General features: G+C 39.7%; 1 protein-coding gene across 2 annotated transcripts in view; it reads left to right on the forward strand.

The window, feature by feature from the left end:
- LOC112990866 (ephrin type-B receptor 5) overlaps nucleotides 1–27,385 on the forward strand; it is a 76,452-nt gene that overhangs the window by 10,896 nt on the left and 38,171 nt on the right. For both annotated transcript variants that reach the window (XM_026112886.2, XM_026112885.2), the window contains exons 2-4: nucleotides 6,286–6,520; nucleotides 17,371–17,435; nucleotides 18,109–18,805. In XM_026112886.2, the coding sequence (XP_025968671.2) occupies nucleotides 6,427–6,520; nucleotides 17,371–17,435; nucleotides 18,109–18,805 (856 nt within the window). In that variant the 5' untranslated portion in view covers nucleotides 6,286–6,426. The remainder of the gene's footprint in view (nucleotides 1–6,285; nucleotides 6,521–17,370; nucleotides 17,436–18,108; nucleotides 18,806–27,385) is intronic.

Raw genomic sequence — 27,385 nt, forward strand, 5'->3', positions numbered from 1 at the left:
CCTCCCTTCTCTTTGGACAGCCTCCTTTATTTACTGTATGAAAATTCAAATGGAATAATTTCTGTATCCATCCAATTCCTATTATATTTTAGGACAGTTTCTATCAAGCAAGTGATGGATAATGTGCACAGCAATGAATTTCTTCACATGCTTTTCTCTATAATGTGTTTAAAGCTCTAGGGCTGGGTTTTTTTGGACAGGTTTCAATATTAAAAATTTCAGTATGATTACCGGTACTTCTTTGAAAAAAATTGTGAGGAACTCATGAATCATGATAAAAAACTATCTAGTAAGTAAAATCCTCTCAGGTGGGAAGAGATTTTGTTTAGGAACTTTAAAATACATTTTACTATATTTAATATGCATTTAGTTCAAATACCTAATAAGCATGTGGAAGAAAGCATCTGCTTTTGAATCTTTAATTAAAAATATATATATATTTGGTATGTTTATTGCAATAGTACTGAGAGATAAGTGTCCATCTTGTTAGGCATGACAGAAATATTTTTGGAAGGCATTGAGAGTGTCTGAGGAAGCACTGAGAGTGCCTGAGGAAACATGGGGCAGCAGAAGGATAAACTGGGGTCACAGTCCCAGCTGTGAGGCTTGTTTGGCCAAGTGTACGTGCCATAGCAGAGAAAAAGGACTTAAAGGAAAGTAGTGTGGTTAGCTAAGTGCTGAAGTGGCCACTTCTCTATGTATAGGATGGGTTAGAAGAAAACACAAAGGCTAAGAATTGCCCCACACAGCTTTCGGCAGCTCCTACAGGGGCACCTGGAGAGAGGGTTGGGCTGTCCAAAGCTCCCTTTTTTATTTGGTGGAGATCTTAGGAATCTGCTGAATCTACTGAAAAGAATTCAGCTCAGCCACTGACTGTAGAGACTGTTTAGAGTAGTTATTCTCCTAATCTGGGCACCCCCTTTGATGGAGTGGATCTGAGCCTCAAGGGTTTAATAAAACTTCATTAAAATAAGCACCTCCTCCCCTTAAGTTCTATGGAAGTTCTTTACTTGGATCCTACTAAGAAATTTATAATCAGAGCATGGAGGATCAGCTTCCATAGTGCTGATATTTCCATGGTAAACAAGAAAGTAAATTCCTTTCTTTAGAGAACATTCAAAACCAGCCTTTGGATTGTCGTGGTAAACTTTAAAAAATCCCAAACGACATGCATAGACTCAACCATTTGGCTTTGCAGATATTCTGTAATAAACAAATGATCAAACAAGCTAAAAGAAATTTATCATGAATTGCACTGTCAAGAAAGAATATCTTTAAGTTTATTTATATTTTAGTGACTAGAATTTTTCTCTATATATTAAATTAATAAACTACATTAACCATAAAATTATCGCCAAAGGTCTGTTGCAAATTTTGCTCTCCTTTGAGTTATTTTTAAAGTATTTTGGAGTCATTTAAAATAATAACATCTTATAGTAACGGAGGACAAAAGGATATATAGCAGCTGTTGCAATGATTTATATATTGAATTAAGAGTTCCTCTGTGCTGCTATATATGCCCCAAGGATAAATTTTGAAGAAAATCGTGTTAACTCTGTACTGTAATATTAAAACACTGATCAGTAGATTGTGTGTTGCTCTCCCCCCAGTTGGTCTCCTGTTGAGGATGCAGAAAGATAGGAATAGCAGTTACTGTCATTGTGGTCTACAAATGAAAGTGTAAGAGCTGGCAGTGTTATGTCTGTGCTCAAAGCGTTGCACAGGCATTGAATGACAGTTTTTCACAACAGTCTCATGAGCTGGATAGATAAGATTTATCCTAGTGAGATGAGTGGTCCAGAGCCACAAGGGCATTTCAGTGGCAGAAGAGCAATTATAGTAGGAGAGAACTGGCGAAAAAAGTAAAAACGGCATCCAACCTAATGTATGACACTAGCATGATTCCTTGCTTATCAACCAGATGAAATATTAACTCTCATTTTCCTTACTCTGTTCTGCCTAAATATGATGAATCAATGTACAGCACAAATTAACTAGCGTAGTAGTTTTTTGACTCTCCTAGAGAATGTGTTCATTTATCTTTTTTAATGCTCTTCACTGACAGATAATACTAGGCTGTTAAGAGTCATGGTGCAAAATGTGGAAGAGAAGACAAAACTGCCAGTAAAGTCTTTTAAAGCATTTTCTCAACTCTGAAGAGTTTTTGAGTAGCCTTTCTTTTGCATCTAGATGCTTTGTGTGAGAAAGAAGCATGACAAATAAAAAAGAAATTTGTTGGATCAAGCATAGCAGAGGCAGGCTATAATGATACCCCTGTAATGATTTCTACTGTGATCTAGACCTCTAGAGGGTGTCACAGTTAACAATGAAGGGAGAAGAAATACTGCTCCCATGGAAGAAAGCAGGATGATTTGGAAAAGTTATTAGGATAGTTTGGAAGAACGGGAGCAGTAAAGAGTTTGGCATTGTTAGGATTTCACCTTCTACTAGTAGATCAGTTTAAAATACATTAAAGAACCTCATTACACAGGATTAGTGATTGTTTGAAATCAGTTGCCATAGAAGTGTATGTAGAGGAGTATCAGCAAGTTCAGAAAAAGGGATTAGATAAATTCCTTGCTCAAGCAACCCTAGTCTTGTGTTTGTTGATGCTGGAGGAGTGCTGGGTGAATTTACCACAGAGCAGCCAGACTTGCAAGCTCTCTCCAGGTACCATCTCTTTCTGCCACTGCTGGGCACAGAAAACTGTGTTAGATAGACTGCTGTTCTCTGAGGGGCATTTATTGAGTTCTGAAATTAGTTTGCATAAGAGCATGAGAACTGTTATTCTGTTGGCTTCATATCCCAAAATACAACTAGTGTTCTTAACTAGGCTGTCAGGAACTCTTTTTAAGAATTGATAATTTCTTCCTTGTGTTGCCAGCCCCATTGTTTCCAATTGCCTCCATGTCTCCTGGGAATGAGATACTTGGGGATGACCAATCCTGGAGTTAGGATTTCTACAAAGAAATGTAGGATGATAACCCCTTGGGAGCATTCTCTGCAGTGGATCAAGCTACTGTCAACTATTAGAGAATGGAATAATGTAGCTGATCTTAGGTCTCCTATAGTGATAGTGGACTGTGAGACTCAGTTCTTCTTGCTGCCTCTGTTCTACTCTGCTAATTTCATGGGGAAATATAGAACTCAAAGAAATGGCTGCATGCCATTTCTGAAGAAGAAGAACCTGTCAGGCCCTCATCTCCTCTCTGAGAGGCTTCTGCAGTGCCCAAACAGTCTTTTCTCTTTTCTTCATCCTAAAGGCATGCCTAAATTCCTCCCACAGAACCCAGATAGGTGCATGATTCAGGTTAACATTTGACAGTTATTTGGTGTTGTCAGGTTCTGCAAGTGGTGTCTTTCAGAGGCAAATAGGAGCAGTGTGGATTGCTTTTGGACCTGTGGCTATAGGTTGTCTGCATACTATATTAGAATGTGCTGCAGCAAAGGCCTATCTAAATATTTATGGGTGCAATCAAAAGGATTAGAAAGTGAGGTGTTTTCTTTAAAGCTTAGATTCAGCAGAACCTGAGGCCAGCAGAGAAATAATAGCGTATATCAAGCTATCACTGTTCTTGATCAGTCTCAAGAGTCCAAAGCAAATCTAGAGGATTAAAAGCAGTCAGTTCTGAGGAAATCCCTCTAAGATTTATCATGTGCCATGCTTTTCAGATGCTGTATAGTCTTCAGAACTTCTAAGGTGTTGGAGATCCTTCCACTAGCTAAGGATACTGGTGGAATTCCACATGCCCAGAGATGATTTTGAATACCTTATGGAGGGGTTAGCATAAGAAAGATTCACAGCTAGTAGGTGACTGTGAAAGATGAGCGACTTTAGGTGTAGTCAAACCCTGCACATATCAAGTGCTGGGGGGAAGAGCAGGACAGGAGCTAGCAGTTCAAGGGTTTGGCTGTCTTTTATTCAGAGGCTAGTGTTTCCCTCCCACTCCTCCCTAAATGCTTCCATAATGTTCTCTTCCACCCTTCATGGCCAGCACTTTTCATTGCGTAGAGGAAGAGGTAACTATATATATATGCACATATGTATGTGTATGTGTATGTATTTATAATACATACACAAAAAAACTGACATATTTATGTTTTTAACTGCTAAAACAAACCCAGTTTTTTGGATTAGCCACAATTTATTTAAGGGAGAAAATGGTTGTCCCATCTATCCAGACCAAGGGTGTGTGCTACCACATGAAGCACAGTGCAACTTCACTGGGATACAGGGCCCAGCAGGGTAAACTGAACAGACATTTTAAGGGGGATGTGCAGGTAGGGAGGGAAGGAGAACAGCTGATTTTCTAAGGGCCAGAAATGATTTTGTGGCTGCTTCTTGGTAATAGGGATTTATAGTTTTATCTATCTTGTGATAGCAATCTGATTTCCCATTACCTAGCAATTTAAAGACTTGGACTGAGACCCAGCAGCTAGAGCATACATGGGTTCTGTTCCCTGCTCTGACACTGGTATGTTTTGTGTCACTGAGAAAGTCACTGAACTGTGGGTTGTTTTCAAACCTTATAAAAGTGAATGAAGTCCCATTGACTGAAATGAGAATTTTCTTCAGTTGAATTGGCCTCTATTTCTGCATTTATTGTCCTTCAAAATAAATGTTTATAAGTGCTCATGTCTCAGGATTTGTCTAGCCTAAAAATGGACTTTTAGGCTCATGGCAGTAAAGATTAGCTGGGAGCACAGATGCTGAATATTTACATCTCTGTGTAAAGTATTCATGTAGACATTTCCCAGTCTAGATTGAAGTGGTTCAAGTGGTTCAGGGATCTTCTGCCCTTTTCCTGGAGGACACTGTTCTATACTCTGATAGTTCTCACTGTAAAGAAGGGTTTTCTGATCATTCATCCTGAAATTTTACCCTTTTCATAGTTTCATTCTTCAGTGTTTATTTCTTATGTGGTATTTACACCATTCCTAAACTAGAAGGCAGTGCCTGTATTACCTCCAATTATCTCATTTAGTCTTTGTTTTTCCTCAGTCATACTTAACTGATTTTCTTTTTCTCTCTCCTCATGAATCATTTCCCTGAATCAAAGTTGTTGCTTCTTACTGAGGTCCCTTTAGTTTCCTTATCATTTTCTGCTCATTGAGGTGCCACTGGTTCATCTGTACTTGGTGTTCTAGGTCTTCTTTAGGGGCAGTAGAGGAGAGACAGCAAGGCCACTGCAGTGAAGCTCCTTGTTTTAATTATGATTCTTCCCTCCCATATGTCAGTGGAGTTATTAAGTCATTTGTTCTCTATCTTGCCTGAGACATTTGTCTTTCTCATTAGCTACACTTAACTGGCATCCCTGAAGTGTTTATAATGCTCTGCACAAAGACCACCTAAAGAAACAAAACATACTGTTTTTCACATAACCTACATACTACCATAATATTTCTCTGGCAGACTGGGAACTGGGTAGAGGGGCGCAAAAATACCTTGCTTAGCAAAATTATTGTGCTGGGTTGATCCAATTTAGCGCTGGATTAGGCTCCATGCTCCTCCAGGTACTGTGAAGCCAGGCTTTGATGTCAGGTTCTTAACAGCATTTTTTGTTTGTTTGTTTTGTTGTTGTTTTGTTTATTTGTTTGGTTTTTACTTAAGATAATAAATTTAGGTTTGGGTTCTTTTCCTGGCTGTGATACATACTCCCTTGAAACAATGCTCATCTATAATTTGCTTCCTCATCTGTAAGCGTATTTATGGAAATAATGCTGTCCACCTTTGAAAGTGTTGCACTGCCAGATATTTGTAGGAATGAATGACTACATCTGAAATGCAGTTACTTCTAGGGTGAAGTATATCAGCAGTGCAGATATGTATTGCCATAAATGGCAAGAACTCTCCTGTCATCGATACTGAGCTGAAGAGTCCTGAACAGGCGAAATACAATTATTAGAGACAGACTTTGGAAAGCGTACATGGGATTTGGAATGGAGACCTTCCAAGTGACTTTGCCGAAGTTTCAGAGGGTCAGGACTTAAACCGTTCAGTAAGAATACAGCTTATACTGTGAGTTAGTTTAACATTGACCTGGGGAACCCCACTGCCACTGATGCTGTGGATGTCTCTGTGTTTACTGGCAGTGTACAAAACGACTGGGACCAAAGGCTGAGGTGGGGGCATGTAGGAAAGCACTAACATGATTCATACTGGGTCTGTGCTACTCTCTCTTCACGTGTAGCTCAGAAGCTGTAAATGATGGGGCAGCTGTATAAAAACAGCCAATTCTATATTATTGTGACCTGATTTCTGTTTCCACCTTCTGTTTTAACCAGCACTTTCATTGGACGATCTCTCTGCTTTGACTTGAGAAGGGATTGAAACATCCCAAGAAGCCTGTGAACATTTGAAGGGATTGAGGTGTGGTTTTTTGGAGATGGTTTTTTTGGAGATGGTGGAATCCACAGATAATCTTCATGGATTCTAATGCTGCCATCAGTCCAAGAAGAGTGGCGGGAATGGGTTGCCTGTGGATGGTCTGTTTCTTTCGTCTAGTCACCTCTCTGGAAGGTAAGAGCAGATTTAATATAATGTATTGACTTTCCAAACATCTTCTGCAGAGAAAAGATATGCTTTTAGTATGCTCTAGTATGCTTATCCTAGTCTAGATGGGCTTTAAGAACTGTCTTTCTGTTTAATGGTTGCTCACTGTCTCATGAGATATGAAAGATATTAGTATTGTTTCTATTGGGACAGGCAACCCCTTATACGAAGAACTTGTCTCATTAATGAGCATTTATACTGACTATCTTAGAAGTAAGACAGTCTTGGAGAATAAACCTTTTACTTCTGACAATAAGGTGCTTCTTTATGCTTTGCATGTATCTGACACTTGTGTTCCTGTTCTTGTACCTTGTTTGTTTTGTGAAACAGTCTCTGAAGGTTTATGCTGTTCTACATGGCTGCATTCAGTGGACTGAAATCAGGAATTTTTGCCTCTGCCATCTGAACCACTTGCCCCATATAATAGATATGAAGGGAATGCTTTGCACGAACAAGAAGAGGCAGTTTGTGCTGAACCAGCAGAGGAGAGGAGGGAGAGAATAATGGAGGCAAAGTAGAGAAAAGATGGGCAGGGAAGAAAAGAGGCCAAGAAAAGGGGAGAAGGGAGGACACGTGGTAGGATGGAGGGCGATGAGTGCAGGAGTGGTAAGAGGAGAGGTATGTGAGAGAATCAGAGAATGGTAGAGGTGTTGTAAACAACCCTCTTGTTTGTTCCAAGAAATATCCTTGCAGCCACATGTGTGCACTGAACAGCACTGCCTTGTGATGAATGCTCATCTCTCATAGGTGAAAGCCTCTAAAGAGGAGAGGAGGAAGTGGGAGGAACCAGAGGGCATCAGAGAAGGAAAGATGTGGAGGGAAGGAAAGGAGAGCAGTGGGAGTGGGGCGACCTGGAGAAAAAGAGAATAACGTTTGGGAAGAAAAAATACCTATTTATTTTTTTGCTTATTTATTTTCAATAATTGAGAGGAAAGACTGCTGTTAAAACACCCCTTAATAGGAAGGGAATAGAGTGTGTGTGGGGGGAGAGGGGGGTTGGAGAGAAGATAATCAATGGAAGGAGATTTGTTATGTATTTATTATGTGTTGCTTCTGAAATGGCAATAAAAGACCCAAGAAGGGGAAGGAAGAATGTCTCTGCACTGCGATCCAAGGCTGTGTCACCAGACCTTGCCATTCAGGATTTATCATGGAGGAAGAGGTTTCTCATGGAGTCTTCAGGCCATAGACTTCCTGGTTCATGGAAATTGCTGAAAGTGAATACCATTGTAGCCCCTTGGCTTAACAGGGGACAAACAAGTGTTACATATTTTTTTTCTTTCTGCCTTTCAGTTCATATCATTTCACTGGGAGTATAGCATGCATGATTGTAATTGAAATTCTTAGATCTCTGGAGCTCTATTTATTGCAGAATTTTAAACGGTTTTACAAAATACTGCAAGTGTTTTTATTCCTCAGCGTAACTGATGGAGAAACTGAGATAGAGAAAGCACGGAAAATGTCCATGCTCTCCAGCTACGGAATAACCCAATTCCTGTAGAAACTGACATTTTCAGAATTCAGTCATCATTCCTTTAAGTTTGTAGTGATGAAAGAATTTAGAGAACACTGCATGAAACAACTTCACAGATCACACGCTTGAGTCTCTTGAATTAGAATGGGAAAGTGAAATTCTGCCTACAAATCAAGAAGTGCAATAGCCTGTGAGCTGCTGGGTTGGGTTGGGGAGTCAGATCCTTGCACTGTGACAGTACTGCATGGTCCTAAGATAGCACTCCAAATCTAATTTGCATTTCAGAGATATGCATTTTTGTTGTGGTCAGAAGGCAAGGAAAAATTCTGCATTAGGAGAAGGAAAGGAAGCCTGCTGATAATTTTGTGAAAAGCTTACCTTTGCTACAGACTTACCCATAGGGAGAAAATAGGCCAATGGCGGTATTGTTGATTCATGATTCTGTACAATAGAAGCTTGAAACTTCAGATTTCAGATTTAAGTTGAAAAAATATATGGAATATCAAGTTTGATCTTTGTTTTCTGGGAGGTTCCTTAGAAGACTTAGATGGTGCCTATAATATATCTCACCTCTGACTGAAGAGGATTGACTCAATGGGAAAAGTCAGTCAGGATAATTCTTCCTGGAAGTGTTTCTCAGGCATTTGAATTTGATTTGAACAGTCTGAACGCAAATCACTTTTTCTCTCAAATCAAAGATTTTTTTTTAATTTCTAGTAGTGAAAAAAATCTAGATAAAATACTGATAAAACCTTCATATAAATGGTTAAGAATTGAAAGGAGGCATGGTGGGTGGGAATAGCCAAAATCTGCAAAGCATGTTTCTATGCATTATAAAGACAGAAAATGCTTCTTATGCAGAATGCTTTTTAGTACCCTTTTACAGGACGTAGTGGGAGTTTAAACCCCTTCATGACTCAGAAGTAAGGAAGTTCTTGCAGGCAGTTTAAAATGAACCCTAAGGTTTAGGGGGATTTTTTTAATATGTAAAAAAGAGTCATTAGGCTGAACTGATTTGATACAGATCTAGTATTTGCATACACTGATTTCACTAGGAATGAGCATGTCATCCAGAATTTTCCAGGTATGACTTTTAGACTAGGGAATAACCTGCATGAGAGGAATGAGATAAAACTGTTTTGGAAACAGAACACATTTGTAACCTTGTTATTTTGATTTTATAAAAGGAAGCAATATGGCACAGCACCTCTCACTAAAATTGCATTGCCCAAGTTTATGACTTTCTTCAAGAGTTTTTAAGGTTTTAGTTTTTGGCATATTATTTTTGAGCTACATGCTGAGTAAAAAGATACATTTTCCTGTTTTTGAAAAACACAGAAGGAAAGGCACAGAATTTCAATTTCTGTAAGTAGCTAAATACGCATGTTATTACTGTTTACAGTTTATCATTAAAGATTTTTGCTAAGTTAACCTTACTCAGTGTAAAAGGGAAGTATAAAGTTCAAGAAAGCCTGACGGGCTACAGGCAAAATAGCTGAAAACAAGTCATAACTTGCTAATGAAATACCTCTTATTATGGCACAGTGTTGAATTCTCCTGTGGAATATTGGTTTTGGTTTGTCTGACTTATAAATGTTTGCAGTTGCAGACACAAGCTAAGTTCATTTTGCTGAACTCATTAAATATATGCCAAAGTAATGATGTGTTCTACATGTTTAAGTGACTACAGCTGCTTTAAAGAAAACTGTCCAACCCGCAGAATGACTGGACAGCCTTTTTAAGCATCTTCAGCAAGTTCAAGATATGGTGAAAAGGCTAATTCTGCTGTTTCAGTAGCACTTTTTCCCACTAAAATGCCTCCTTGGCAAAGGGGAATATGCACAGAAAAGATCATGGGGTCAGGCAGTTTTATTTTATTTTTTCCCCTAACTCTTCTGTTGACTGGTTGATCATCTTTGGTAATTGAAAATAATTTATTGATTGCTGGAGTTGGCCTGGCATTGAGCTGGAGGAAAACTGTATTTTTTTCTTGAAGGTAACCTTCAGAGTCAAACATGCCATTACCTTTGTTTTGTTACATAGAAATAAAGTTGGAAATGTATATTACTTTTCTTCAAAGAAAAAAAAAAAGATTAAATTTCAATTGCCTTGCTTTTGATTCCCATGAGTTATTAAAATCCTAGCAAAGTTTTTTTGTTATTTTCTGCCCGCTTCTTTCCTGATGCTACCCTGCATGCCAAAATCTTTGCCACATACTTGGGGAGCCCAAGGTAGAGAAACCTCCAGGAGTAGACAGGTGGGAGATGGATGGGACTGGGCTGGATGGACAGCTTGTTTGGAAGCAGACGGGAGTCCAGGGTATCCCAGATGTCCATCTCAGCAACCACACTTGATTCGTTTTCTCCCATAATAGATTACTTGGTAGTTCCTGTGCCAGGACATCATTGTTCCCAGCTATATGTCATAGCTCCATAATGAAACTGTTCAAGAGCAGCAGGATAGCTCTCACTGTTTGGAGGACAATAGAGAGCTAGTCAGGATGCTACTAAAACTGTTTATGTTCAAACCTAATTAAAGCTTCAGAGAAAAGGAAGAGCTTCTCAGTTAAGTTTTACATTCTTATAGTATGCAATATCTGGGACTATATGCTTCAGACCCAAACTGACATTTTTGCTGTTTATAAAGCAAAAAATAAGCAGAAAAACATAAATAAACTTTAAAAATCACATCATACAGTCATCAGAAGCAAGCAGTTTGACAGTAGCGGAATTATGCAGAAGGGTAAGTTCTAGACTCAATAGTGGGTGCTTGCACAACGAAGCCCTTAAGCAGGGAAAAAATATATTGTATTACTAGAAAAGTTGTATGTAATCATTTAATTATGTTATATATGCAAAGTTGAAATGAAGCATTTAATATCAAATTTTGTTATTTCCTGATTTCTCCTGCCTTAACTCAGCATTTTCTGAAGGATTTAAAAGAATTTATGCAGCATTTAAATCCTATCAGTTTCCTAAGAGCTTTAACAAAAGAACAGGGAAGGCAAAGAGAAAAATGGATAGTAATTCGCAAAGCTTAAAAGCTCTGCTACATTGCAAATAGCTGTACCATTCCATATCCTCAACTAGTTGGCTGACATTACTGTCTTTGACAGATGGTACATAACTCCTGATTGGAGTGTGATAATTTCTCCATGCCGATGACAACTTTGATGTTCTGGTAGTGTCAGCATTTTGCTCTGACATAACAAGTAGTTAGAAATTATACCTCATGGAACTCGTTAAATGCATGTCCCATTGCCTCCAGATTGCTTTCTTGTTAACTGAATGTGAGTACAGAACTGATGCAGGAACATTCATTACAGGAATGACTTAGCAATATTTTAAAGAAGATTTATCTTTTATTTTAAATCATATTCATGTGTCTCGTGTGAGTTGGACATGTATATGTTCTCTTACATAAGGAGGCATATTTTATAACTTGAGATTGTTTTGTCATGTTAATCATAGCTGAACTATATAAAGACATTTTCATTACATAAATAAACAGCAATCTTTGTATAGAGTAAGTATGAACAAGCGGGGATTTTGAACTATGCACAGCTACTTTTGCTTGTTTTTTACTTGTTTAATTCACTCATTCTTAAAAAATAAAATACTTGTTACAACTGCATATGTCACTAGCCATTGATATATTTATTTATTTCACCATGCTGCTGTTTAGTTTTGGGAGAATTCTAGTATGCTTAAGGCTTCCCAAAGGTTTCGCTGTATTCTGTCTCCAAGTGATAGCCTGCATTTATATAATTGAATTTGGTAGGTTATATGATAAAAGGCTTGTCTCCACACACTCAAAGGAGCACAGAGGATGAAAGACAGGCATGGGAACCTGAATAACTGAATCAGAGAAATGAGCACCCTGACCCGGATTCTCCCAGGGCTTTCACAAGACAGTGATTGTTCCCATTTTCTGGGGATGAAACTCATAAAGATGAGTCAATGGGAAATGCTCTCTGGAGCACCTTTCAGACTAAGGGGGGTTACTACCAACAGGGTTACAGAACTTATTATGAGATTTGGGGAAGAGCATTTGAGGATTGTACAAAACTTACTATGGGTTGTTTAGGGGATAAACCATAGGCAGGGAACGGGAGAGATCAAGGCGGTTTGTGGAGGAACAAGGGTAGGAAAATAGGGGGATAAGTGGATAAAAGGGGCCGGTTGCCTGTAACTAGGCAGTTGGTCAGTATGCTTGTCTGGTAACGCCTTGTGCCTGGTCAGTGTAGTCTGTCCTGTCTTATTAAACTCCATTTCCTAGCCATTTTCCAGTCCTCTGGGTGAGGGTGCTCTGTATTAAGTGTATACATGGAAGTCCGAGTGCCAGCTACCGGAGTCGGACAACAAGCCATAGGGCTCGTATGTCTGTGGTGCCAGCAACTGGGGAGACAAGAGTGCATGAAGATCAGGTGCCAGCAGTGAGAGTTGGACCATGGGATGTATGGCCTCTGTGTCTGTGGTGCCAGCAACTGGAGCGAGTGAGAGTGCATATGTCAGTGTGTGATTGCTAGCAAGCATAGAGTCAGACTAAGCTGGTGAGCAGGACAAGTGGCTTGGGAAGCTAGGTAGAGACCAGAGGGTCTGTGAGCTGGCTGTTGGAGGGACCAGGAGGTCCAAGCCAGCTACTAGGGAAACTGGGTGTCCTGAAGGTCAGCTGAGAGACCTGTTTGTATGCACATGTCTCTATTACTGAGACAACTGGGGGAGTCAGCTACTGAGGGGACCAGGAAGTCAAGGCTAATTCCTGGGCAGACTGCAAGTTCTGGGAGTTGATTGATAGACCCATTTGTATATTTGTATCTGTCTGTAAATGGAAGCAAAACAATCCAAGGTCCAGCTACTAGGTAGACTGAGAGTCTAAGGCCAGTCACTGGAGGGATCCACATTGTATAATAAATGTATATGTATTTCCTTCTAACAGACCTTCATCCTGATCAGCCAGGGAGGAAAACACCATGACACCATTGGTGCTCTTTGTGTTTGCATGACTGTGGAGTGTTTCTGTCCAACCTGATCCGTGTGGCTGACTGTATGTGTTTGTATGTGTGTTGTATACGCATGTATGTCTGTGTGTCTATTGCGAATATACACCCAGCCTCGTTACTGGTTGGACCTGGGGTTATGGAGCAGCAGCAGCCTTGCTTCTGTCAGGCTCCTGGATTCAGCAGCCCCTAACAATATTATCACACAAGCTCAGAGAATGTTTTGTCTTAGAGGCCAGGCTCAGTCTTCCCCCTTGTGCATGCTCAAGGCATGGTTGTATAAGGCAGAGTAAGCCCAGAGTAAGAGTAAGTAATATTTCAGTTCTTTTCAGGCACGCTTAAGCCAGAGGGTTTTGCTGCTCAGGGCATTCAGCTGCATACCAAAGCAAACTCTCTGAAAGTTAGCTTTGACCCTTGTGCCACTTACAAAGATCCTATCTTCCAATGCACACATGTGCTTGTAGATATTCAAAATTCAAATGGGCAAAGACTTGGGCAACCTACTGCAATTTGGCCTTGCTTTGAGAGGGGTGTTGGACCAGATGATCTCTACACCTCCCTTCCAGTGATTTGGTCATTGTTAACACCAACTTCTAATCCCACAGATAAAGGGATTCTTTCTTCATCTTCTCAGGATCAGCTTTCTTCTCAGTGGCTGTAGTTTGCATAGACATGCAATGAAACAGGTTTCCCCCTTATACTGCTCCACTGAAGTGTGGGCTGATGCTGAGGACAAGTTTTCATCAATCCAGAAAGCTGGTAGGCTGTCTCTGCCTTCATAGAGATCATCCCAGGATCAGTCATCCTTGGGCAAATTGTCATCATGTTGTATCCAGGGAAACATTCTGCTTGTAACACAGGCACTAAAGTGTCTTGCTGAAAGTATGGTGTATCCAAGATCTGAAAATTATTAACATGTCTATCCTGGACAGCCTGGTCTTACAGTGGTAACTTCCAACCTCTGTCTAGTTGAGCCTTGTGTTGACATCACAGTACAGTGCAGTCCAAGCGACTGGTTCATAGCATGACCATAGTGTGGTACCAACATAAGTCTTCGGCACTTTTTTATCCCTCTTTGGTTTGAAAGACCAGGTTCATTGTGAAATGAAAGTGTAGTCAATTTTGAATGTGTTTAACATAGAGTGTAAATAATCCATTTGACTCACTGCTGTATGAGATCTTGCAGAAGAATTTAGGAAGCAAAATAGGGGAGAATTTCTCATCAGCTTTTTTTTTTTTTTTTTCCTGGTTGAACTAAAATAGCAGTCTTGAGAAAATGGAATCTCATTGTTCAAAATGTAAGATTAAAACAGGAGTCAAGGAAGAATTTTTATCATTTCATCCATTTAAAGCCTCCAGAGTGCTCAGATATCCTGATTATTCCTCAATTTTAAGCCAGTGTGGAATATTACTTGGCTGATGCTCTGAGATCACCTGGTAAAGTGTTGTCTCTAGCAGTATCATGGACAGTCCTAGTCCTGGGTCTGATCTAATCTCCATATCCTTGATTCTGAGAAAGACTGAAAGAGTATAGTCCATTTTTCTTCCAGGCTAGTAAATTCAGCTGAAGAGACCATTGCTCTCTTCCCTAAAGAGCAACAGAATTCAGAATGGTCTGTCCCAGTGTGCTGGGGATATGAACTGCTCCATCAGTACTACTGACCTACTGACAAGGCGAAGGCTTAGACCTAAGCACTGGCATGTGGTCATCCATACTGTTAAATTATTAGTATGGTCCCTTTTCATGGTTTTGGACCATTCCAGCTAGTATTCTCCTAAGCAGTGCCTAGGCATAGGTCAGAAGTTAGAATGGGCCAAAGACCATTCCTGAGAGATGGTTTCGGTGCAACCATCCATTTCTGCGGGGTCACAGAGGTTTTAGCCATATAAACACAAACTGTAGAGTGTGAGTTTCCCTCAGGAATAGAGAACAGTTTGTGGCTTGTTAGTTTTGTAAGGGTGACTAGGGGTCTGATTCAAGGATATAGCCAGTAGGAGAGGGAAAGATGAAAATAGTCAGGGACTTCTGACCATGTGCCTTCAAATGAGATATATGCACACAATATTCATGTATACTCATCTTTCTAATGCTTCCTGGCTTTTTAAATATTCACCATTGGATTGGGAGTCCTGTCTGCTTCAGGCCACCTGTATCTGTTCCTCTGTTTAATATTCATGGGCCGATAAAGGTTACCTGGCTCACTGGAGAGAAACTGTATGGAGAATACACTGCCTGCCAGCAGTGGCAGAGCCCAGGCTGCTGAACAAGTTGTCTTTATTTTCTCTCTTCTCCTTTCTTTCTCACCTTTTACCTGCTTTTCCCTGCCCTGGTCCTCTTTCCTCTATTTTATTTTCTTCTAGAATTTCTATGGGATAGTTACACTACACTTTGGTAAAAGGAATGACTCAGACCTGATTAGGAAAATGTTGCTTATTTGTTGAAAAATAACCTTGTGTACTATTCCAACATACCAAAGCTATGTTTGAGAAGCCAGTGGCAAAGTACTGACATGACAGAGTCCAACTACCTAGCCTGACTGTGCAATCCCAACTGCAGTGTGCATGGGGGAGTGCAAAGTCCCTCTGCTGCAGGGACAGCCTGGGGAAGGATTATGCCTCAAGAAGGTCCATAGATCTTTCCCAGTCATTCTGTTGCTCAGAGGAGCCATGTGAGCTGGGTTACCCTAGAGTGCAGAGCTACTCAGTATTTCTTGAGATCTGCTAGGTAATTCTATAAAGGGGTTTGGTTCAGCAGTAAGCCGTAGATCTTTCCAGTTCTGGCAAGCCAGCCCAGATATTTTACTCTTCTGTTGAAGCTGGGAACTGGGAACATGCTGCAGCTGTTCCTCAGAAAAGGCTAAGAAATAAATGATCTCCTGTAGGAATACACGAAAGATCAGTTCTGGGGCTTTGGGGAAGCCTGAGGTCTAGATAAACTTGACCCCTTGATCATCTCTGTTTTAGGATGAGTCTGGCCTGTTCTTTATGCTGCTTAGTGTGGATTGCATCCCAAGGAGTGCTGATTGGGACAGTGGAATCAGCAATCCAGTAATCTGAAAATAGCAACTACTAATGTAGTATACCTGCATAAAAGATGGGACAATCACATCCTAAAGGAGAATTGCAAGAATTGTTGGTGGGTTTTTTTTTTTACTTTTCCACTTCCACTTCCATTTCCATTTCCATTTCTTTTTTTTTTTTCTTTTTTTTCTTTTTTTTTTTTTTACACAAGGCAACAGGATAGAAAAAGGAAGATTAAAAGAAGCAAAGAAAAGGAGATAGGTTTTCCAGAATTACAAAAAAAAAAAAAAAAGTTGACATTTACAGTATGTATCACCACGTGTAAATACCTACATGACTGAGTTTTTTCCTATGTCCCACCTATAAATATACATATAAACACTCGCATGCTTGCATACCAGTACCTTCTGGAGTGGTCTCAGAGCTGATGTTCCCTGCAGAGAATATTATGTGTATAGCTTGCAACGTCACAACCTATTTTGTATTGCTTTGTAACGGAATGGAGAATCATCTCCAAGAGCTGTTGGTCTGGTGCCTATCTCCAGAAGCAGATTCATTTACAAGGGAAACGCAGACTAGTTCTGGGAATAAGGTAGGCCTGTGAGGTTCTATGTGTACTCCACCCCCAAGCAGTATAATACAAAAGGCTATTTAATAATTGGTTTCTGATAAAGCTGGGACTAGAACACAGGCTTGCAGCCTAATGCCCAGCCCCACAGCAAAGTGAATCCATTAGAGGATCAGCTGGGTCATCATCCTAAACTCCAACAGATATTTGGTTACAGAGCTGGGAACAAAGATGTCCTGGCCTTGTGTCCACATTTATACCTATAAATAAAATGGGCAAGTGAGGCCCTATAGGGAATGGCATAGCCTGGCACATATCCATATAACTTCTCTTTCTGTCCCACCCTTTCCAAAAAAAGGGTGACCTCACCTGTACTGCTAATTATGATAACTCTGGCCCGTGCTGTGAGTGTACCTACACACTGCCTGCAAGAGTGTTTGTCCAGCCAAAATAATGCCAAGCAACTTGCTAGCTATGGAACTGCATGATCATGTGCCAGTGTCCAAGTCCCTGTCTTGGCCCTGCTTAATTTACTAGTATGGATATAGTCTGTCATACTTCATCTCAAAACATGAATGTGTATTCTGGGTGTGTGGAAGTCCTCTACAAAAGAAGCAAGCTTTTTCTTTTGTTTTGTTTTGTTTCATTTTGTTTTGTTTTCCCCAGAGAGTCCTGTGAGGGAAAAATAAAATTTTACCATGACTTGGAAAAGCACAAAATGCTCTTTTTATTTAATTATTTTTTAATATAAACAGAAATACTTCTGGATACCACCAGCGAAACCTCGGAGATCGGCTGGACCACCCACCCTCCTGATGGGGTAAGCATTTCCCTTGTCCTCTTCTTCCCCATCTCTGGTGGGAACTCAAGTGTGTAGCCAATAAAAAAGGGAGACTGGAGCCAATGAGGCTTGTTTCATGTTTTCTGTGCATCTAAACAATCTGAACACTGGATATCATTGTGCAAAAACAGATTGTTAAGAGAGGAGGTTATTGGGTGGGATACTACTGCCTTCTCCTTACTCTCTTCTTTCCCCCTCCCCTCAGAAGTACTCATGAGATCTCCAGTGCTCCCCCACACAGTCTAACTGGTAGAGGGTGGGAGGGACTTCTGCTGTAATGTTTTGTCCAAAGAATAGTCTGTCATTTCTGTCTCATTTGTTTGTCTTGTGTGTCTTGCTTCTGGAGATAGGAAAGATGGGAAAGGAGGTGGGAAGAACTTCTGACATTATGATCCTCAGCATCACATGACAGGTTTGCTTGGAAACAGTCCTTCCTTACAGCCTTTAACAGCCCTTCTTTACAACATCATACTTTGTCTTGTCTAGAGTGCTGTACTGCACGTGCCAGCAGTAGGCTCAAGTCCTGTCATAGGTGTGGAAACCTTCTCCTCTAAAGGGAAGAAGAAGCCCTCTCTGTGTTTTTGGCACAGTCGAACACTGAATCCCATTTTTTACTATTTCTTCTTTTTTTTCTCACATATATCCATTATAGTGGGACGAGGTAAGTGTCCTGGATGACAAGAAGCATCTGATCAGAACCTTTGAAGTCTGTAATGTGGCTGAACCAGGTCAGAATAACTGGTTGCGTACTCACTTCATTGAGCGTCATGGTGCCCACCGAGTACATGTCCGCCTCCGTTTCTCAGTGAGAGACTGTGCCAGCATGCGTACTGTGGCCTCTTCCTGCAAGGAGACTTTCACGCTCTACTACCACCAGGCAGAGGCTGACACAGCCTCTCAGGAGTTGCCAGAGTGGCATGAGGGCCCCTGGACCAAGGTGGATACTATTGCAGCCGATGAAAGTTTTTCCCAGGTGGACAGCACCGGCAAGGTGGTAAAGATGAATGTTAAAGTCCGTAGCTTTGGGCCACTCACCCAGCGTGGCTTCTACCTGGCCTTCCAAGACTCAGGAGCCTGCATGTCCCTTGTAGCAGTTCAGGTCTTCTTCTACAAGTGCCCAGCTGTGGTGAAAGGATTTGCCTCCTTCCCTGAAACATTTGCTGGAGGGGAGAGGACCTCCCTAGTAGAGTCACTAGGGACATGTGTAGCAAACGCTGAAGAGGCAAGCACAACTGGATCTTCAGGTGTTCGGTTGCACTGCAACGGAGAAGGCGAGTGGATGGTGGCCATTGGACGATGCACCTGCAAGGCTGGCTACCAGCCTGTTGATGATGAACGAGCCTGCCAAGGTGAGTGACTTTTTTCCCCACCCCTTAGGCAGCTCATTCCTTGTTGGATCTCTGTGTTAGTATTTGGTATTTGCCAAAAGGTGACAAATCTAGGAAGTGAAATCATTTCTCACAGAGAGTGCTTACTAACAGCCCCTCTTCTCAAACTTAGTGCTGCAGACTGAAGGTGGAGGGACCACTTCTTGGTTTTAAGAACGTGGTTAGAAACTCCATTCAAGGCTTTGTTCCAGCTATGACCAGAGAGAACCTTTTGGGCTACATCTGCAAAATGGTCAAAAGTTGTAACTAGCCAGCTGTAAAGTGGTTCCACTTCTCCACTAAGTTGCACTGTCCTTAGAGGGGAGATGCCAGAGGGTGCAGAGCTGAGCCCAGAGCTAATATGCTCTACTGGCTTGGGCCCATTGCTAGTACTGTTGGAACCCGTGGTAACAAGAGAAGAGGAAAACCTGATCATGGGACAGGGAGCATACAGCAGGGACCTGTGAGACTGGGTGGGTAAGAAACAGCCATGACAATGATGCTATCATGAGACCTGTAAAGTGCTTTCTGCCCTGGGGCACACAGCATTTCGTGTGAAATGGTCCTAGGAGGAAGTAGGATCATCTGCGTATCACCCAGTAATGGTGTTGGACCAAAATCTGGCCAGACATGGACAGCCAGTCTAATGTCATGACTCTCTATCCATTTCAAGCTTAAGAAAATCCATTAGACCAAACTGCTTTATATGTTGCTTACATATATATAATTTGGGGTATAATGTGCTTCTGGTGCTTCCTCGGCTTTGATAGGCATCTGTGTTAATAGATCACCAGGATCTCTTAGCAACGGAAAATATTGTTCCACCACAATTCAGGACTCATGGAAAAAGTTAAATGTAATGTGAAACCCAGTTTCAACTGCAGGGGAAATTCTAAAGTTAGAGTGTAATATATTCAAATAAGAATATGCCTGGGATGTTGAGAATTACAAACACTCTGGTTAACTCTCAGTGAAAAATTGTATGATATAGTTAATGGTTATCTATATGTTACTTAAAATTCCTTTTTTATGAAGTGATTGGAGTCATGCAAAATAACATTGTTAAAGGACAGTACTCTGAAAGTCATGGAGTTCATTGTGCTGGGGACTTACAAAGGGAATTAAATTTGGCAAGTGCTTTTCATTTGTTTATGCTTTAAGAATGATTACAATGTGTGTGGCTTTTTATCCTGCTCATTGTTTTAACTTAAAAATAGCTGGAAAGATGAGTTTCATTTTCTTCTCACTCTTGCTAGAAGGCTTCTTGGCCAATTCAGGCCTTCTCTAGATCGGTATACATGGTGCTTAACTTCAGAGCTAGTCCAGAGAAGCTGTCTTAATTTATTTGAAACCTCCGTCGGGTTTAGATCAGTAATTTGCTTAGCCCAGTCTCTTTCCTGTCAAATAATATTCTTTTCATTCTCAAAGCCTTTATAGCATAGGAGTTGGCTCTGCGCTTGGTATGTCATCAAGAATCTAGTAAAGTCTTTAACAGAGGTACAGAGGTAGTTTGTCTGTGGGTTTCCAGGCTTGGTGCTGGATTTGCTTGCTCTGTGATATGTGCCATTTATGCTTGCCTTCTGTTGAATTTGCCATCTGATCTTATGCTGCTGGCTTCTTGCAAGTATTCTTCAATGGGTGGTCAGTTTGATATGTATACCTCTCCAGATAATACTTAGTCTTTTGCATCAGAAACATCCTACAATATCATTTGTTTCTAGAGGAACTTAGAGTTGCTAGAGGTACGTGAAGTTGTACAGTGACATTTCCGCTCTAGTCAAACTGTGAAAAAAATGGAGCAAGTCATTTGGAATGTGGACTTTAAACACTGCCTTGAAGCTCCAAAGAGGAAGGAGGTAAAACAGTAGGAAACTACTGTCCGTGAAAGCAGGGATCAGTTCTACATGACTTTGAAAGACTTTTGATACTTATTTTGTGTAACCATATTACAGTTTGCAGGAATCCTGCAAAGATGCAGCCTCAGCTGAAGCACTCTTAATCCCTGGAAGAAATCTGGGTGCAGGTGGGTGCAGTGATAGTGACTGAAGACTCAGTCTGCAGTGAAACTAAACCTGCACTCATTGTGTGAAACTATTTTTTTAGAATGCTATTTAATGTGTGGCATGGAAGGGATGTATTTCTCGTAGCTAGAGGACTTCTTATATGAACCACAGGACCAAAAGCAAATTACTTCAGCAGAAAGGTGATCCCAGTAGCTCAATTTTCTTTGATCTTTCATATATTTATAGCACACAACTGGAAGGAACCACTAGAGGAATTTTTTCAGCTGTGATGGTTAGTTGTAAGGAAATTATTTGGAATTAGAAGCTACAAATTACTCCACAGCCTACAGGATATTCATTTATGGATCTTTCACTTTGAAATTCTGGTCTTCCAAATATTTTTGGTGTTTCCATTGTTTTGTTTTTTCATTACACCCTTTAGATAGGCTCAATAATTGTATTTTTCTTTGTTCACATAATCAAATTTCTCCTAGAAAAATGTTTGGGATCTTGTTGTTCTTTAATGCTTTAAAGAAAACATAGCAGGAGAAAGTCTGCTTGAGATTTTTATTTATTTGTTTTCTGAAAATATGTAGCCATAGTTTTCAGTGCACTATGCATAGTATAGCAACTTCCTGAAAAAAGAGGTGCCTAAAAGGGATTCCTAAACTCATGCTAGGGCACCTAAACATGCAATCAGCATCTGACATTTCCATTGAAGCTCTGATATACTAAGCGTTTCTGAATTCCAACATGCTTGTTTCAGTGCTGCAACAATTTGACTTACCATCAAATAGTTGGTACTTGATTTTTTTTTTGGATGCTGTTCAGATGAAGCATACATTCCCCAAGCTAGAGTATGGTAGGGTTTCAGATGAGACAAACTGCACCTGCAGATTGTGCCATTGCCTTGAGAATAGTCAATTCACCTTAATATTTTCTTAACTTGTTTCATTTAATAATTATTTCTTTATTTTAGGTAAAGTATATGTAAATGTATAAAACCTTAGGACTTTACAAATATAACTTATTCTTACATCTTTCTTCAAGTAACCCTTTTAAGAGTTCTCTGTTTTTAAGTGTTTATCTTGGACAGTTTCAATGATCCCCACATTATTGCTCTCCAAAGAACTTCATTCATCTTTTCATCAGCTGAAACACAAGCAAATGCTGGGTTTTTTTACGGGTAGTTGTTCTATTCCTGAAATGATGTGTTGAGGCCCCTGTGGTTTATCTCAGCTCCTTGCATATTTGTTCATTAATCACTTCTCAAGCTAGACTTGAATTAATATATTTAGTAAAATATGCATACATTCATTAAACATTGTTTTTCCAAAATAACCATGTAAAGAAAAACAATTACCATGTGCACTATTTGCTTATATGTATTTCAGAATTTTGATTTGATTGAAATTTGATTTAAGTATTAATGATAGGTTTACATTTTTAAAGTTGCAAGATTAAGTGTTATTAAGCATGCATGTGATCCTGTTGATGAGACAGCAGATTGATATATTTGTTGTTTTTAAACTCTGAAAATGACAGGACACACTTGTAGGAAACTGGATTTTGTCCTCCTCATTGGTTGATACTCGTGTGCTTTCTTCCTTTCTTTCCTATACAGGCCAGTAAACCACTTCCATGGCAGGATTAGAGAAGTTTCCTAAGATATCATGTGTTTATTTGCACCTGTTTTTCCTGATTTGCAGACTTTCCTAGTACCATCAAACTTTGCATCAGCTTGATTTCTGACTGAATCCTGGATTTCATACCTTTTTTGCTGCTCTGCTCTTTAAATATTTCAAGCACATTGGGCATCCTGGGTGCCTTTCGTGAGGAAGAAAAAAAGAACAACTTTTCTTTGTTAAATATTTCTTCCTTGAACTTTCTAAAAGACCACATTACTTTTACTTCTCTGTGTATCTACCCTAATAGCATGATCCCATACCACTGAATTTAGTGGAAGTTTTGTCACTAATTTCAAGCTGTAAAATCAGGTAATTACAGAGGAAAAGATTCCATCCCACACAGTGAACATCTGAGGGAGAGAAAGAGAACAACAGTCATACTTTTGATAGTAGATCATGTCCTATGTTTTCTTCTCAGTTTGTAGTGTTCAGGGAAAAAAACTCAAACATACTATGAAAACTTTGTATGCAATCTTCTACTTATGTACTTGACTTGCATATTGCTTGTTGGTGTGACCTGATTTACCTTTTATGTCTGTATCTGTTTCCACAAAAGAAGATCTTTTCTTCCTGAGTTATTCTCTGTGCTATTGCAGTTAAACTTTAACCAGTATGCCCTCTGTGAAACAATTGCATCTAGCCTCCAAGAACAATTTTTAACCTGAGTCAACACAAAGCAGAAAGTGTGTACTTTGTGTTGTTGCTGCTGTTTTTTACATGATGAGTCACTTATTAAGGACTTTTTGTCATAAAAGTAACATTATAAATAAAAAACAAGTAGACTATTTTTACAAAATGTATTATGATTTGTATTTGCTTTCATTAAGTCATCATGGTCTTTCATTAGGACAGGCTAGATTAAAGAAAAGAGCTTCATCAATTCCGTATTATCTTGATTATTCATACAGAAATATACGGCATCATATGATTTCCAATATGCATGGTTTGGGGTTTGTTTATTAATTGCTAGATAGCTACTGAATTAAGATAGAGAATCTAAAATAAACACAAAATTTAATTCTGAGAGTCTTTTAGGCTTTTAGACATTTTTCATCCCAAAACAACAAATAAGTCAATGAAGACCCACTGACTCATGTAAAGTAAATATGTGTCAGTTGTTGATATTGTACAGAGCTCATGTTTCATTCTTTAGGATGTAGGAGGTCATATGACTGTGATTTTCCTGTTTCTGAATCTTAGCATGAGAGAATATGAATGAGAGGATGTCTAGAGTTGGAGCAGATTCTATGTGGATTATGTTCACTTTGGATACAGGCCCAAATGTACTCACTTCCTATGGTTTATTTTTGCATTTATCTAACCACAAGAAACTCACCTGAGTCCCCTGAGGTTAACTATTCTGAAGGACTGTCCTTAGAGACAATTTATAGATTATTTTCCCTTGATTTTCCTCTGTGTGACCAAGAACTACTTTTGTGTCTCAGGAAAAAGATAAATCAGAATCTCCTGCTCTGTCTGCCATCACAAATAAGCAGTACATCTTAACATCAGTTTGCCAAGTCCTAGAACCTGCATCCCCATTTATTTGAAAAACATTCATTTAGCCCTGTTCCTGTCTCTATTTATGGCTGTAAGTAGATGCTTAGGAAAAAGTAAGAGCAAGACAAGAATACATGATACTTCCATTGAACATTTCCAGCTTTCAACGAGGATCTTCCCTCATTTTCCTGTGGCCATTTAGCTTACTTAAAAGTCTTTGAGGGGCTTTTTCAATAGTTTTCTGGAACTCCAGATACACAACATCAACTAGATTGCCCTTTTCCAGCATGCTTTTGACTCCTTCAAAGAGCTCTACAGGTCTGGAAAGCAGGACATGCCTTTACAAAAGCTTTCCACATTGGCATTGTATTTATTCAGCTGTTCATTAATTCCTAATGAAATTTGATACAGACAGGTGTGAAGTCCTGCATCTGGCAGGGACTACACCCCTGTAGAAATACAGGCTGGAAGCTGACTGCCTGGGTAGTGGCTCTGCTGCAAAGGACCCAAGAATCCTGGTGGACGGTAGGCTAAATGTGAATCAGCATCATGCCATGGCAGCAAAGAAGACTAACAGCATCCTGGGCTGTATCAACAAAAACATAGCCCATAGATTGAGGGAGGAGATTTTTTCCCCTTGTCCCTTTTTAGACCACATCTAGAATATTATGTCTAAGTTTAGTGCCTCCAGTGTGAAAAAGATGTTCATAAACTTGAGTGAGCCTAGTGAAGGGTCACCCAGAAGGTTGGGAGTTGGAGCGTGTGATCTCTCCAAAGAGGTCAAGGAGAGCTAGCAGAGTTTAGCCTAGAGAAGGCTTAGGCAGGACCTAAGGTGCAAGCTGTTTCCTGAAGTGCGTAGCAGGATAATGACAGACGATAAACCTAAACTGGTCACAAACTGAAGCATTGGAGATTCTGACTGGATATAAGGAAAAAAACTTCCCCACAAGGACAGTCAAGCATTGGAATAAGTGTCCAGAGACAGTGTAGTGTCTGTCCTTGGATGTTATTCTCTGTCCTTGGAGGTTTTCTAGAGCTGACTAGACAAAGTCCAAAATAACCTGATCTGATCTCAGAGACGACCTGCTATGAGAAGGAGGTTGGACTAGATGATACCTTGAGATCCCTTCCAACCAAATGATTGTCTGTGAAACAGACATTTTAAGGTGCATGGTATGGAAATACTTTGTTAACTAGTTGAATCACAGGGATGTTTATGCTCCTTCACTAGTTATTGTGATTCTCTTGCTCTTATTGCAGAGATCCGATGCTCATGATTATGGCATAGCTGTTTCTCAATAGCTGTAGATGTATGATTTCTCCCTCCCAGTTTTACAAATAAGCAGTAAAATCTGTCTGCTCTGTGACTGTCTTCCACTGAAAATCTTTGTGTTTCATAGATACAAAGATGCCAGCTCAGTTTATTGTTCTTTAGAAATGAGGCAGAAGAAATCTAAAGTGCATCAGAAACAGCACCATATGTAGTGCATACATAGCCACATACATACACAGGGGAGATCTTCAGCTCTGCATGAAGGATGTTTTTTTTAATGCTCCTCCATGCTCATCAGCTGGAGTAACTAGCACATGCACATTACTGGATGATATGGTTTACTTCCATTCAAAACAGTATTTTGCTATGCTGTGACAAAGATACTGGCTGCCAAACAGATGGAAAATGAGAATAAGGTGGTGAGGAACAATGCTGTTTTGTCTCTGACAGTGGTCAGTTCCACCTATTTCACGTGAATATAGAGAAAATCTCTTAGCTGAACAACAGTTCCTTTCTGAATATCCTAATGGATATTCTGTGTTGTAAGACCTTAAGCATGAAGTTAGGGCTTTATTAAAATCTCATGAAATTTCCACTATTGTAAATGAAATCAACACTCAAGTCATTATCTTTCTTATGCAAAGATACATATCTTTATGGTTGTAACTCCTTTTGTGCCAAGGAGTTCTACCAGGTCAACCTACAGAAGTCATCTGCCTCATCTTCTCTATTCCGTATCTATTCGTGATAAAGAAGTCTGCTTGGTATATTTCGGCTAGGACTTGTAAATGAATTTCATATTATCATATTTCTTTTTGGAGGCAGGGTAACTACTACTGAGTAGTATATGCCAAAACACCAAATCCACCATTTTTCACATGTTCCAAAAGGACTTTTAAACTTGTTCTATACTTAACTGTTTGATTGCTTAACAGAAAATTTTGTTTCCTTGGCTTTTAATTTTTATTTAAATATTCAGGATAATCTGAGTGCTGGGCTTCTTGTTGAGACGGGAGTAATCATCTGTTGTGTTAAGAAACTCAGATGGCAATTTCTTTAGTCCTATTCAAGTAAGACTGGTTTAAAAAGAAAATGCATGTTAATCTACTCTTTGCAAATGTGTTGCCTACCACTTCATTTTGTAATGATAATTCAGTATAGTTAAACTGCAGCTTCAATGCCCTTTTTGAAATTGGAAGAAATGGCAGGAGAATGCTGAAAACGGTTGAATAATTTTCAGTATGCGGACGTGGGTTTTTCTGACTGCATAAAGTAGCTTCAGCAGCACCTCTTCTCTGTATTCCTTTAGGAAATGTACAGAAACAAGTCAAACCATGAACATTAGTCACTGAAATCTTCATTAATGCTTGTTGCATTGGCATGGGAGCATTTTTGGAGAGATAACAGAAATGTCAGCATCAGTCGTGGTGATTTCTCTAGTGTATTTTGTAAGACACATACATGCATTGTGTCTTCACCATAAAATACCAATACAGAGCTGTTTAAAATTCAAGGGTTTCTGACAGTGAGTGGTACAGATTATTTTTCAAGGAAAGGGATGAGAACATGTTTCTTGGAACTTCTAAAAGTAAGGTTAAGTCACCCCTAAACAAAGTATTGCAAAGAATAATCTTGCATTGCCTCTAGAGAAAGGAATGGGATGATCTAATGAAAGTTCCTTCTTTCTAACACCTCTAATTATGTTCTGACTGTCAGAAACTATCAAGAAAAGTAGTATGTCACCAGATCATATTATTAAGTCTCATTGTTCTTTGTTATGATGTACCTAAATACTGTTCTTTTCAGTATGTGAGCATTATAAATTATATTGTTATATTGTTATATTATTATTGTTGCATAAAAACACTTTGAAACAACAAAGTAGTGAAAATTACAGCAGCATTTATTTATGAAATCCCTTTTGCCTGACCATTAGTGAGAGAAAATTAGTACAGTAATTTCCTATTGCTTGGGGTAAGGGGAACTACAATGCACTGGATAATTGGTGGGGAAATGAGGAGAAGAAGGTAGTGCAGATATTGTAGAGGACACAGCAGGAATGCTTGAATGTGTGAAGCCAGCCCAGGATCAGTGCGTA

This window comes from Dromaius novaehollandiae, chromosome 1 (assembly GCF_036370855.1).
Source record: "Dromaius novaehollandiae isolate bDroNov1 chromosome 1, bDroNov1.hap1, whole genome shotgun sequence".
NCBI lineage: Eukaryota > Metazoa > Chordata > Aves > Casuariiformes > Dromaiidae > Dromaius > Dromaius novaehollandiae.